This window comes from Typopeltis vanoorti, chromosome 1 (genome assembly GCF_054136105.1).
Source record: "Typopeltis vanoorti isolate ZY-2024b chromosome 1, IOZ_Tvanoo_1.0, whole genome shotgun sequence".
NCBI classification, from domain to species: Eukaryota; Metazoa; Arthropoda; class Arachnida; order Uropygi; family Thelyphonidae; genus Typopeltis; species Typopeltis vanoorti.
The window spans coordinates 182,739,106-182,754,403 of NC_143549.1; the positions used below are offsets into that span (position 1 = coordinate 182,739,106).

A 15,298-nucleotide genomic window follows, 5' to 3' on the forward strand; every position below is an offset into this window, starting at 1 on the left:
TAATATCAATAAGTGTAAGGTGTTGCATTTTGGAGTACAGAAATATAAGGCTGTGTGCTATATTGATGGTGCCATATTGCAGGAAGTGGATGAGATTAGAGATTTGGGAGTGATGGTTAACAGTAGACATTTAGAGGGCATATTGCTAGGGTTGAAACAGCTGCACATCATAGTGCTGCTATGATAAGAAATACTCTAACATGTACGGATGGGGAAGTGATTGTGCCACTTTAAAAACACTGGTCAGACCACACTTGGACTCTTGTGGTCAAATCTGGTCACCTGGTTTTCATTGTGATGTAGAAACATTGGAGAGGATCCAATGTTTCTTTGGAATGCTGCCTGTGGAGAGAGGTTGAAAAAATGTGGATTACAGAGTTTGCTGAATAGGAGAAGAGATTATCTGATCAAGTCATTTAAGTTAGTGAGAAGATTTTATCGGATTGATCGAGATAAGATTATAAAAAGAGTAGAATGCAAGGGGGGGGGGAAACCAGAGGTGGTGAGGAGTAGATTTTTTACATGGAAAATTGTCAGTGAATGGAACGCATTATCAGAATGTGTTATTAATGCAAATAGTGTTAAGGATTTTAAGAGTCGTTATGATAAGTATGTTGTCCGTTTGAATGAACTTCCCACGATGATGCTGCTGACTTCATGGAGGGTGCAATAATAATAATAACATTCTAATCACCATGAAAACCAAATGACCAAATCTGTGCATAATAATCCATATGAAGCCTGATCAATGTCTTATATATGTATATATATATAAATTGAAGCTGTGACTATTTTTTGTTATTGTTGAGTTTGTTCTCTCATAGCTCCTGTTGTGCTGGTCTTTGTGTATTATTGCAGCATCTAGTAGTATGTCTTATTGTGGCCATACCCAACTTAAATCCTCATGAGTTCTCAAGACATTAAAGTTAACTAAACTCCTAATCGTCATAATATATACTGTATATAACTCATTGATATATCAGATAGTTTGTCACTATACCTGTCTTTATGTGTGTTTTGCTAGTTGCTTTTGTGAAATTGAGAAAAATTGAGATGAAATGCAAAATATATAATTCTTCATTATCAGTTATTAATATTTGTTTTAGAAGTCTAATTTTCCCAGCTTATAAAGAATAAACTAATTGGATTTTTATAGAGTATAATAGATAGATTTTTTTCAAACAGTTATTTAAAGCGCCTTGAAGATATTACTTGTTCATGAACTGCTTAGAAGCTATTGAGAATTGTTTACCCTATGGACAACTCATGCAAGAAAGGTATCATAAATCATAGTACTTGTTTTGAAAAAAAACAAAAAACTTTTATGACTATTATTAAAATTAAAATTTGAGAAACATGCTATTGATTGTAACTACTTCAGATTGGATTCCTTTAACATCACTTCATTATAACACACACCTGTTCTTATAATTCCTCTCAGACTCTTGAATTTAATTGCTTGAAATTATCATTTATGAAAGCTTTGGTGACAAGGAAACACATAATGTTTTTCCTTTTAATAAAGTCAGTGCAAAAACTCTCTTTCAGTGTTATATGCGGAAATCAGAAACCTAGTCTACCATAGAAGAAAATATTGTTTTTATCCTATGGGAGAGTCAATACAATTCATGATGGATCTTACTGGATAACCTTCTTTATGGATTTTTGCGAAGCATATAAACGAGGAGTTCTTCCAAAATGAGTGTGCAGTTTATCCACGGTGTTTTGGAAGAACTCCTCGTTTATATGGTCTCCCAAAAATCCATCGTGAATTGTATTGACTCTCCTGCTTATCGAATTGCTACATTTTTGTCATGATCATTTGGTTTTGTTATGAATAAGCTAGATAGATGGGCAAATGAATGGAGGTATCGGTTTAATGCAGCAAAATGTAAGGTCTTGAGGTTTGGGAAATATTGATGGGACACTGCATACTCTATGGGAGGAGTTATACTGGAGGAAGTAGGGGAGACAAGAGATCTGGGGTTGATGATTGATAGAAACCTGAAATTTAGGGGACATATTGCAAAGGTGGTGAAGGTAACACAGAGGATCGCTGCAATAATGAGAAGGACACTGACCTGCAGAGATAAAACAGTTATCATTCCGTTGTATAAGACCCTGATCAGATCACACTTGGACTATTGTTCTCAGATTTGGTCCCCAGGATTTGAAGGGGATAAATTAACTGTGGATAGGGTACAAAGGCAGATAACAAAGGTGGTTTCAGGACTGTACAATGATAGTTATGAGGATCGGCTGAGGGAATGTGGGCTGCAGAGGTTGGTGGATAGAAGAAGGAGAGGTGATGTGATTGAGACTTTTAAACTGTTGAGAGGTGGTTACAGGGTTGACACTGGGGAATTCTTTTGCTTGGTTGAACAGCAGGAAGGAGTGATGACAAGAGGCCATCCCTGGAAGTTACGAAAAGAAACTGTGAGCAAGAGTGTGAGGAGTGGTTTCTTTGCATGGAGGGTGGTTGAACCATGGAATGCATTGCCTGATGGAGTGGTGAGAGCGAGAACGATCAATGAGTGGTATGATAGACTTTGTGTTTCTTAGGGGGGAGGTCCTCCCCTCGATGAGTCTTGATGAACTTTGTGTTTCTTAGGAAGGACCTCCCATGATGTGTCTTTTGACTCCATGGAGGCCTGAATAATAATAATAATAATCATTAACTGCTCATACTGGGCATTCCAGATCAGTCATCAAAAATTCGACACAGTTTCTTGAACAAATCTAGGATGTTCAAATCAAAGAGTCTGACTTATTAGTCAGTTTTGATATTGTTTCCCTCTTTACCAATATTCCATTAGCTGACACTGTCAACTTACTATATGATGATTACCCTCCCGATATTGCAAAGATTTTTGAATTTCTTATACATTCAGGATATTTCAGCTGGAAAAACAAGATCTACAAACAAGTTGAAGGTACTGCCATGGGGTAGCCCTCTGTCTTCACCTTTATCAAACTATTTTTTAAACCATCTGGAAGACACTTTGTTCTCATCCATTCATCCCAACCCTCTCTTTGGTTTTGTTATGTTGATGATGTCTTTGTTATTTGACCACATGCTGAAGAGGAACTTACCACATTCCTACAACAGATAAATAGCCTTTACCCACACATTCAGTTCACCATGGAAAAAGGAAAGGCTGGTAGTTTACCATTCTTGGACATCCTCCTTACATGCACATTCTCTTTTACTTTATCAATAAGTAGTGTCAATCGAAAATCTACCTTTACTGGCAGATACATTCATCAAAGGTCTGCTCATCACACCTCTCAAAAAATTGGTGTTATCAAATCTTTAATTAATAGAGCACATAAAGTGTGCTCCTCCCCCTTAAGCTTACAACAAGAACTTTTCACTATAAAAAAGTTAATAGAATCTAATGGTTACAACCCTAATCAAATCCAGCAGATAATTGATGCCTATGTTCCAACACTTCAGGATTCTTCAACAGACCGCAGAGTTCCAATTCCTTATATTTCAGGCATCTCAGAACCTATTGGCAGAATTTTGAAGAAGTATCATCTTATTATTATTATTATTATTATTATTATTATTACGGGTATCTCCATGGAGTCAGTAGACTCATCGCGGGAGACCCAAACTAGCAAAACAATATCTGTCATATCTCTTCTTGAATTCATTTACAGACGAAGAGCTCACAACTAAGTCAGGCAATGAATTCCACTCATTCACCACCCTCCAGGCAAAAAACCTTGTTCTGACACCTTTGTTAACCACACTCTTCTTTAATTTCCAGAGATGACCTCTTGTTCTTCCATCACACACAGCTGAAACATTTCCCCTGCATCAATCCTATAAAAACCTTTTAGTAATTTGAATGTTTCTATCATATCACCTCTTCTTCGCCTATCAACCAATCTCTGCAATCCACAAGCTCTCAATCTATCAATGTAGGGAGTATTTTTTATATCACTCACCAACTTGGTCACTCTTCTCTGAACCCTCTCCACAGCCTCCTGATCTCCAAGGAATCCAGGTGACCAGACCTGAGCACAGTAATCCAAATGTGGAAGTATCAATGCTTTATAAAGGGGAATAATAACCTCTTTATCTCTGGATGTCAGTGTGTTCCTCAACAACCAAGTAATCCTATGTGCAATCTTGGACACCTTAGCAATGTGTCCTCTGAACTTCAATATTTGTTATAGTTCTTCAATATTTGTTATTCCCACATATTTTCCTATCCACAAAATTTCCCACTCGTTGCCATCTACAAAAGACAAACTGGCACCTCTATCATTAGTTGGTGTTTACCAGATACCATGTGAATGTAATTTAACATACTTTGGACAAACAGGCCATTCTGTGGAAAAAAGAATGAAGGAACAACAGTATTATATCGAATACATGAAACCTCATAAGTCGGTCTAGCACAAAATATTATTGACACTAAACATAATATCCAGTGGGATAAAGCTTGTCTTCTCCACAGATGCAAGTTTAAATATGAACACCTTTCAAAGAAAGTTGCGAAGCCCTATTACATCGGCTGAATTTGTATCGAAATGACTGTCTCTCTCTCCCAAAAGTTTGGGAGATTCTTATCTTATGTAACCATCAATGAAATAGTTTTTAAGAATTATTTAACAATATTTTATTAATAGTGATTTTCTGGCATGTGGCAACAATTTTAATTGGTAATCAACTGACTGTTCTGTACTTTGTATTCCATTCCTTTAACTGTTTATTCTACATTGATGATGTACTGTTACTTTCAGTACGAAATATTTGTACCTTTAATTCATTAAAGTTTATTACTGTTGGTTACATACTTGTTAAGTTATTAATTTTAGTGCAAGTCTATTCAAATGATTTTGAAATGCTAGCATATCAGCATTATTCTTAATAGTTTTGTCCAACTTTTCAACATCTCTAATCAGTTGAATATTCCCTTGCAATCCATTCATGGTATGATTTATCATGCTGTGGTCCACAGAATCCTATGTAATTCCAAACCCTGTAACTCTCCTCTCCTCTTTGGAGATAGTACTCTACTATACACGACCCTTTGATATCTGTTAGAGAGCCGATATGTTATACACTCAGCTAACTGATTTTCCACACCAATTTACTATAACTTATATACCAATAAAACTTGTAATCTATCAGATGCTATTATAAAATCCCCAAATGAATCCAGTTCTCCCACAATTTAGTCTTTATTATAAAATACGAATAGATTACTGAAACAAGACCTACCTTTAACTGATCCATGTTGACCTCTATAGAGAATTTTTTCCTATTCCTAATCTCTCTACAACTTTTAACAGCTGCTCCAGAAATGCAAACTGGTCTGTAGATAATATATTTCGAATTTATGCAGATTTTGAATCTCTGTGGGTTGAAATTTACTGGCTAGTATATCTGATAGGATGCTGTTATAGTCCAGGGAATATAAAGAATATTGATTGTGAAATGTTTTGAAAAATTGGTTTGGCATGTAAAAAGAAGGTGATCTTGATGGAAGAATTTAATTACAGGAATATAGATTGGAAGGAGGAGACAGTGTAGGGGAACAAGGATAGTGAGCTTGTTGAATTTCTGAGAGATAAATATCTTAAGCAGCATGTGACTGAAGCAACTAGAGGCTTTAATGTTTTGGATTTGGTGATAACTTCACAAGGTGTAGTTGCTAATGAGATGTTGACACTGTCACCAGTTGGTGAGAGAGTGATCATGATGTATTTGTTTGGGAAGTGGTGAAACAAGAAAAGGTAACTTCCAAAAAAAAAAAAATATATATATATATATATATATATATCGAAGCAGGTGATTACAGGAAGCTCTATAGTCAGTTAGCATCAGTACATTGGGTAGATGAGTTGAGCAGAAAATGTTGACAGTGCATGGAAATTCACAAGGCTGTATCTGACACAAGCAATGTATAACTTCATGCCAAGGGTTAAGTTAGTAAATAGCATAGGAGTGAAATAGATGAACAGTGAAATCAAGCAAGCGGTGCCGGAAAATAAAATGCTATGGAGGAGGAAGTACAAGACATTTTGTGGTGATCGGTCCATGAAGAGTATAAAGTTCAGGCTAGGAAGGTGATGAGCACAGTTAAGAAAGAATACGTACAGTATGAAAGGAGATTTGCTGGTCAGACTAAGGTTAACTGAAGGGAATTTTTCTGCTATATGGCAAGCAAGAGAAAGAATAATTATTGTAGGTTGGCATTGGTGGATAGTCATGGCAGCAGAATAACAGTTGCAAAGGATATAGTGGAATTATTGAATGAGCACTATATCAGCATATATCATACTGGTGTAAATGATGCAGTGCAACATATAGAATAGAAGTATTAGGAGAATTGGAAGTGAAAAAATCTGAGGTTTATGAGGTGTTGATTGGGTTAGATGTTAATAAGTGGGACTGAATGACATATCACCACATATTCTTAAGGAGTGTGCACCACAGTTAGCTATGCCCTTGACCATGCTATTTAATGATAGTCTTGCAGTGGATAGTGTGTTCCTAAGGAGAAAAAAAAAAAGCAAAAGAGTACCACTCCACAAGCATGGTTCTAGAACAGGTTTCCAATTATAGACGAATCTATATAACTGCATTTGTAGTCAAGGTGTTGGAGAGATTGTTTGAAAATAGAATACACAATTGAGTTGATGGACATAGCATTCTTTATGATGGTCAGTATGGATTTGTAAAGGGTAGGTCTTGTTTTAGCAATTTACTTGTGTTTTATGATAAGGTAACAAGTGTGTTAGATAAGGGAGAATCATATACAGTGATATTCTTGGACTTTGCAAAAGTGTTTGATATTATTATTATTATTATTATTAAACGACACCTGCAGGGAGTCCAAAGACTCATTCTCTCCTATCACACTACTCATCTTCTGACATTCATTTCATGTCCTTGACGCAACTAGGTCAGGTTATCGAAATATCTAATTCATTGAATTCCTCCCATTGCCTACATTTTGCACATATACGCACTCCCCCTTCTCTCACCTGCAACATATCGAGGGAGGACATCTACTCTACAACTCTCTATCTCCAAGACTCGATCCACCAACTACAATGAACTGCAACTATACCAACAGCATCTACCCCGCCCCCACTACTAGTATTTTAAGAAACAATCACAAACATCTATGTCTATGGCAGGATTTGAACCCTCAGCCTTTTGACTGGACAGTGGATATGCTAACCACTCATCCAACCACAACCATGCCGGCGATTATTAGATAGATAGATATTATATAGATGAGCACGTGGTGGTGGATTTGAGCTGTGGTAAAAAAAAGTGTTTTTTAAAAACAGTGTATAGTGTGAATTCTTTTGTGAATTGTGCTACATTTTTTTCTCAGTAACATAAGTGTTCTTTAGTGGTTCTGCTTTTGGAGTTTTGTTGTTATATATTGTGTTTTTTTGGATTACCGAGAAGGCGAGGTCACAGTCGGCAGCATTTGCAGTGGAAGAGAAGATAAGTTTTCGCTATTTAATATGGTTGAATATATATTTAGCGTTTATATATATATAACATATACAATATATTTTATATATACAATATATATAAAACAGTATATATATATATATATATATATATATATATATATTTCAAAAAATAGATTTAATGACTCCAAGACCGAGATAACATATAAAGATTTTAATGATAAATACTACTAGTTTCGGCATATAGCAGCCTTCTTCAGGTATTTATAAAGGAAAGGAATACTAATAAACATTGAATTATTTAAACAAACTGGAAATTACAGGTACAAATTGCTTCACATAATCGATACATAAAAACGTTGTATTTTTCAAGTTGTTCCAACTGGCGTGCCATTGTTTGTTGCAATTGTGCGTGCAAGTTCACGTGAACGCTAATATTGAATAACTGCAGCATGGCTATCTGGGATGTTATAACTTAAATTATTATTTAAGTGGACCGGGTTCAGTAGGATTTCCCTTGATTCTACGATTTTTCTTTCAAACTCATCTTCACAGCGAAAAATATTTTCTGATCTATTCCAGCATACAGAGTGGCTTTGTTGGTCATCATTAGGATTATTTGAAAACAGAACATGACTGGATAACGCAGTTGCATGAGATCTTTTGTATGAGATGTCTCTCTTATGCTCTTCTATGCGTTGTTCAATAGATTTGTTAGTTTGACCAAAGTATGGGATATTGCAATCACACCACAATTTATATACTCCAGGGTACTTAAGGTTGTGATGAGTAGGTTTTGGATGGCTGATTAGAGAGCGGATTTTTGGAAGTGTGGTGAAGAAGGTCCTGATATTATATTTTTTAAGGACTTTAGCTATTTTCTTAGAGACTGTGCTAATGTATGGAATAGAGATGCTACCTTTAAAATTAATAGTCTCTGTTGTGCACTGCTTAGGAGGGTTCAGAAGAAGTTTCTTAATTGTTTTTTCAGAGTATCCATTTTGTTTAAAAATAAGAGTGAGGTGATTCATTTCTTTTTGTAGTTCATCTTGATCATTTAAGAGAGAACGTGCTCTGTGTCCTAAGGTAGATATAATTCCAAGTTTTTGTGGTGGAAAATGATGAGAAAGATTATGCAAATATCTATTGGTATGCGTAGGTTTTCTGTACGTAGAGATTTTTAATCTTTCAGAGTATCGTGTAAGCATAACATCCAAAAAAGGTAAAGAGTTATTATTTTCTAGATCAGCAGTAAATTTTATATTAGGATGCTGGATGTTTAGATGACGAAGAAAATCTGTGAGAGCTGTGTGCCCGTGATTCCAAATAATGAATATATCATCAACATATCTTTTCCAAACTTTTGGTTTAAATGAGAAGGAAGATATGGCTTTCTTTTCAAAGTCTTCAAGGAAGATGTTAGCTAGCACAGGGGACAAAGGGTTGCCCATTGCCAGGCCTTGTTTTTGTTGGTAAATGGAGTCCTTATATCTGAAGTAACCAGAATGAATGCAATGCTTTAATAAAGTGAACATTTTTTTTTGGATAATTTATCCTGTAGTAATGTAAGTACCTCGTCCGTAGGAACGTTAGTAAATAAAGATATAATGTCCAAACTAGCTAGAATATCATTATCATCGGTGGGAATATCTTTAATATGAGAAACAAAATCTGTGGTGTTTTTGATGAAAGATGAAGATTTATTGGAGAAACACTTGAGGTACTTTGCTAAATATTTTGAAAGTTTATATGTAGGTGAATCAATTCCTTCCACAATTGGGCGAAGAGGGATGTTTTCTTTATGAATTTTTGGAACTCCATAGATGCGTGGGATAAGAGGATGCAGAGAGCGTAATGAGAGGCGAATATTATGAGGAAGTTCACTCGCAGTCTTTAACAAGTTGTTTGTACGGTTTTGTAATTCTCTTGTAGGATCTTCCTGAAGAATTGAATATATTGAACTATCTTCAAGTAATTGAAGCATTTTGTTGTGGTACAACGTTTACATAAATACAACGTTTTTATGTATCGATTATGTGAAGCAATTTGTACCTGTAATTTCCAGTTTGTTTAAATAATTCAATGTTTATTAGTATTCCTTTCCTTTATAAATACCTGAAGAAGGCTGCTATATGCCGAAACTAGTAGTATTTATCATTAAAATCTTTATATGTTATCTCGGTCTTGGAGTCATTAAATCTATTTTTTGAAATGTATAACAACCGAGTAAAAACTAATCGCCACATCTATAGCCTAAATGACGAGGCGTCTCTAATGAAAATACAAAGGAATTTTAAAAGAACATTGAAGAAAATAGGACTGAAAATAAACAGGTTAGTTTTCCTCAAACGTTGTAAGTTCCATGCAGTTTTTCCCAATTTCATCTCTTTTAAAGAAAAGATAACAACGGAACGCGCTAAAAGAATCTATCGTAAAGCTAAAATGGATCTCCTCAGCGAAAGAATTACAGACACAAAACGTGGTTTAGCTTTTTTGTTCAGCACTAAAAGATCTTTAACTCAAAAACTTGAAGAAATTATGGATAATGTTAACTTACGTGATTTTATCATTAACAGTGAAGCACAAGCCACACGAATACAAAACAAGAATAAATACACTCTTATCAACAAATTTGATAATCTAATAAGCATACAAAACAGATCTGGTCATAGTGATGCCCGTATTAATCCTGAAAAGGTTGTAGTGAACAAATCTTCTCATATGTTAATGGATGCAGAAACGAATATTCTTAGCAAAGGTCTCAATTTTATTCCCTCACCAAAATTTATCCCTAAAGAATCTCTTCTTACAAAAATAGAAAAAGCAAGTTCACTCATTCCTAATCATTTGGCGAAACTTCTTCGTATTGAATCGATTTTTATTATAAATAATGCCAAACCTCCAACAGATAATATTTCAGTGGCTGAAAGAAAAGCCCTAAAAAATCTAAAACAGAACAGTAACATTATTATTTTACCTGCAGATAAAGGCAACTCTACGGTCATCCTCAACTCTGAAGATTACCACAACAAAATGCTTCAATTACTTGAAGATAGTTCAATATATTCAATTCTTCAGGAAGATCCTACAAGAGAATTACAAAACCGTACAAACAACTTGTTAAAGACTGCGAGTGAACTTCCTCATAATATTCGCCTCTCATTACGCTCTCTGCATCCTCTTATCCCACGCATCTATGGAGTTCCAAAAATTCATAAAGAAAACATCCCTCTTCGCCCAATTGTGGAAGGAATTGATTCACCTACATATAAACTTTCAAAATATTTAGCAAAGTACCTCAAGTGTTTCTCCAATAAATCTTCATCTTTCATCAAAAACACCACAGATTTTGTTTCTCATATTAAAGATATTCCCATCGATGATAATGATATTCTAGCTAGTTTGGACATTATATCTTTATTTACTAACGTTCCTACGGACGAGGTACTTACATTACTACAGGATAAATTATCCAAAAAAATGTTCACTTTATTAAAGTATTGCATTCATTCTGGTTACTTCAGATATAAGGACTCCATTTACCAACAGAAACAAGGCCTGGCAATGGGCAACCCTTTGTCCCCAGTGCTAGCTAACATCTTCCTTGAAGACTTTGAAAAGAAAGCCATATCTTCCTTCTCATTTAAACCAAAAGTTTGGAAAAGATATGTTGATGATATATTCATTATTTGGAATCACGGGCACACAGCTCTCACAGATTTTCTTCGTCATCTAAACATCCAGCATCCTAATATAAAATTTACTGCTGATCTAGAAAATAATAACTCTTTACCTTTTTTGGATGTTATGCTTACACGATACTCTGAAAGATTAAAAATCTCTACGTACAGAAAACCTACGCATACCAATAGATATTTGCATAATCTTTCTCATCATTTTCCACCACAAAAACTTGGAATTATATCTACCTTAGGACACAGAGCACGTTCTCTCTTAAATGATCAAGATGAACTACAAAAAGAAATGAATCACCTCACTCTTATTTTTAAACAAAATGGATACTCTGAAAAAACAATTAAGAAACTTCTTCTGAACCCTCCTAAGCAGTGCACAACAGAGACTATTAATTTTAAAGGTAGCATCTCTATTCCATACATTAGCACAGTCTCTAAGAAAATAGCTAAAGTCCTTAAAAAATATAATATCAGGACCTTCTTCACCACACTTCCAAAAATCCGCTCTCTAATCAGCCATCCAAAACCTACTCATCACAACCTTAAGTACCCTGGAGTATATAAATTGTGGTGTGATTGCAATATCCCATACTTTGGTCAAACTAACAAATCTATTGAACAACGCATAGAAGAGCATAAGAGAGACATCTCATACAAAAGATCTCATGCAACTGCGTTATCCAGTCATGTTCTGTTTTCAAATAATCCTAATGATGACCAACAAAGCCACTCTGTATGCTGGAATAGATCAGAAAATATTTTTCGCTGTGAAGATGAGTTTGAAAGAAAAATCGTAGAATCAAGGGAAATCCTACTGAACCCGGTCCACTTAAATAATAATTTAAGTTATAACATCCCAGATAGCCATGCTGCAGTTATTCAATATTGGCGTTCACGTGAACTTGCACGCACAATTGCAACAAACAATGGCACGCCAGTTGGAACAACTTGAAAAATACAACGTTTTTATGTATCGATCATGTGAAGCAATTTGTACCTGTAATTTCCAGTTTGTTTAAATAATTCAATGTTTATTAGTATTCCTTTCCTTTATAAATACCTGAAGAAGGCTGCTATATGCCGAAACTAGTAGTATTTATCATTAAAATCTTTATATGTTATCTCGGTCTTGGAGTCATTAAATCTATTTTTTGAAATGTATAACAACCGAGTAAAAACTAATCGCCACATATATATATATATATATATATATATATATATATATATATATATATATATATATATAATACAGTGTTTATATAGTTTATATATGTATTTAGCGTTTAGTTTAGTAGTTTCTCGGCAGTAAGGAATAATGGTGGCCGCAGTTGCAATCACAAATGGGTGTCACCAAGTCCTCCGCCTTTTAAGAACTCTATTATACATAACATGTTGGCATGTTATGTATAATAGAGTTACTGCATGCGTAATTACTGCATGCCATAAAGGACTTTGTGGCATGCAGTGCCTGTGGCATGTATGCATCTCGGGAGTTGGATATGTGGCAGGTGAGAGAAGGGGGGAGTGCTTATGTGTGCAAAATATAAGCAATGGGAGGAATTCAATGAATTAGATATTTCGATAACCTGACCTAGTTGCATCAAGGACGGGAAATGAATGTCGGGAGATGAGTAGTGTGATAGGAGAGAATGACGAGCAAAATATGAATGAGAAAATAAGTGTGGAAGGCTTGAATGACCGTGAAGTTTTCGGAGATGGTCTTGATTATGAGAATGAATGGGGAGTAAGAGTGACTAACTTGCAGAGAGGGATAGATGAGCTGAAAGTGGATTTGGAATGTCGTGTGAATGAGATGTGAAGTATGAAAGATGAGATTAGGAGAATGGAGAGATGAATGCAAGGTGAATCAGAGTTGGAGTGAGAGAGTTTTGGGAATGATAGAAGAGGAGAGAATAGAAACAGTAGGAAAGAGGGAATAAGAGAGAGAGGTATGGAAATGCTAGAAGAGGAAAGAATAGGAGCAGTAGAAGAGAGGGAATGCGAAAGAGGTATGGGAATGATAGAAGAGGAGAGAATAGAAACAGTATAAGAGAGGGAGTGAGAGTGAGTTATGAGAATGATAGAGGAGGGGAGAATGGAAACAGAGAGAGGAAATGAGAAGAATGTAAGGGAGTGCGGGAACCAGGGATAGAGTGATGACAGGACAGCAGGTAAGTAGGGAACACAGAAGGAAGGGTTTAGGGGAGAGAGTGAGGGATGCACTGAGAAATCAAGGAAAAGAGTGAATAATGGTGTGATGAATGGAGACTTCGTGATCTGTGGTGTGCAAGATAGGATGCCAGAGGTGTGTTTGCCTGGAGGGATGATAGAAAATGTGGCTATAGCAATTAAGAGAGGGGTGAAAGAATGGATGAAATGATTGTAATGGTGGGCACGAATGACTTAAGAAGCAATGTAAATTGGGCAGCAAGAGATCTGAGATTCTTGCTTGAGGTTGTCCAAAAGAAAAGGCAGAGAGGAAAGATTGGGTGTATGTGTTGCCTAGGTATGATAGTGACAATCTGAGCAAAAGAGCAGTAATACTGAATAGCATAATAGCCAGAATGTATCAGAAGAGAGGATTGGAATATGTGGATGCTTGGAGGGTGTTTGAGGACAGAAGGGGACTGTATGCAAGAGACCGCTTGCATTTGAATGAGGAAGGACAAAGGCATCTGGTGAGTATAATAAAATTAGTTTAATCCTTTATCCAAGTGTGAGCAAACAAAGTTTGCACCTGAAAGTATCTTCAGGACTGGGGTAAGGTGGTACAACACCAGGGCAACTCGTTGCAAGGGTGGAGCAAGCTACTAACACTCCTATCTCAGTATCTCTCATAATGCAAAACACATCTCCTTGCGGATATATCTAATGTTATGCATTAAGGGAAGGGCCACTACCCAGACTAGTTTCGACCTTTATTGAGGTCTCTTCAGTGGGAGCGAGGCCCAAGTGGAGATACCAGGCAGAAGCATTAGCAGGTCATTAACATTAGACATATCCGCAAGGAGATGTGTTTTGCATTATGAGAGATACTGAGATAGGAGTGTTGGTATCTTGCTCCACCTTTGCAACAAGTTGTCCTGGTGTTGTACCACCTTACCCCAGTCCTGAAGATATTTTCAGGTGCAAACTTTGTTTGCTCACACTTGGATAAACGATTAAACTAATTTTATTATACTCTCACCAAGTGAAAAATAAACTTTCAACATCTTTCTCTAAACCCAGAGTAATTTATTAAAAAAGGGTGGCACACCATTTGGCAACTCCTATAGGTAGAGATGACCTGCTAATGCTTCTGCCTGGTATCTCCACTTGGGCCTGGCTCCCACTGAAGAGATCTCCTAGTAAATGTTTCTCTTGCGCAAGAGAAACATTTACTAGGAGACTTTAAATTTGTGAACAAATACTGCAAACCACCGAAAATATGCTTTCTCATACAGGGATGCATCAAGCCCTGTATATATCTTTAGAATCTACAAAACCCCACCTAACTCTCCCTAGGAAAAGTAATAACTATTCTGTCCTTCCTCGCCACAAAGCTTTCGCTGGCATGGATTTTCTTACTCCAAACAAGGGGGGTAGATCTGAGAACCCGGGCTGCGAAGGCTTACAGCGAGGTGGTGCCGCTCCCTGTGAGCGGCATCTCCCGGGTCAGATTCTACCCCATTTTAAGTCCCAGTGGTACTAGGTCTGCAAGTTCTTCAAAACGTTCTTATTCATTTCAACTTACCAGACCTTAAGTCCTTTCTTAAATAAAAAAAAAAAAAAAAATCTAGTCCGGACCTTAAGTTCGAATTTTATGATAAATTTATATGTCCAGTTTGGACCACAAGTCCTTAGATTTTCAATAACAGCAGTAAATTTTGATTACCCGGAATACAAATAAGGATTTAATAACAAAAATTACGAACAAACATTTAAACTGTAAAATACTGTTCCAAAACAGGGTCAACGGATATCCTCCATAGACACCTGATGAAATCATTAAATTGGATAAATTTATATGCGAACTTTAGACAAAATTTTATGGTTAACCTTTTTTTGAACAGATAAATTGAGATTGTGTTACAGACCAATTAGCCTAAAATGGCTAAACAGGTTGACTGAGGCCTCTTTTACCTCCTACTATCCTACTCTATCTTGCATTA

At 36.0% G+C, this 15,298-nt stretch overlaps 1 protein-coding gene across 1 annotated transcript in view; it reads left to right on the forward strand.

Annotated features, from left to right (window-relative positions):
- The first annotated feature begins 1,218 nt into the window (after positions 1 to 1,218).
- The window catches only part of LOC150110690 (WD repeat-containing protein 31-like), a 191,808-nt gene continuing 177,728 nt past the window's right edge, over positions 1,219 to 15,298 (forward strand). Inside the window, exon 1 of the mRNA XM_090405079.1 lies at positions 1,219 to 1,277. Coding sequence (XP_090261205.1) covers positions 1,219 to 1,277 — 59 coding nt within the window. The remainder of the gene's footprint in view (positions 1,278 to 15,298) is intronic.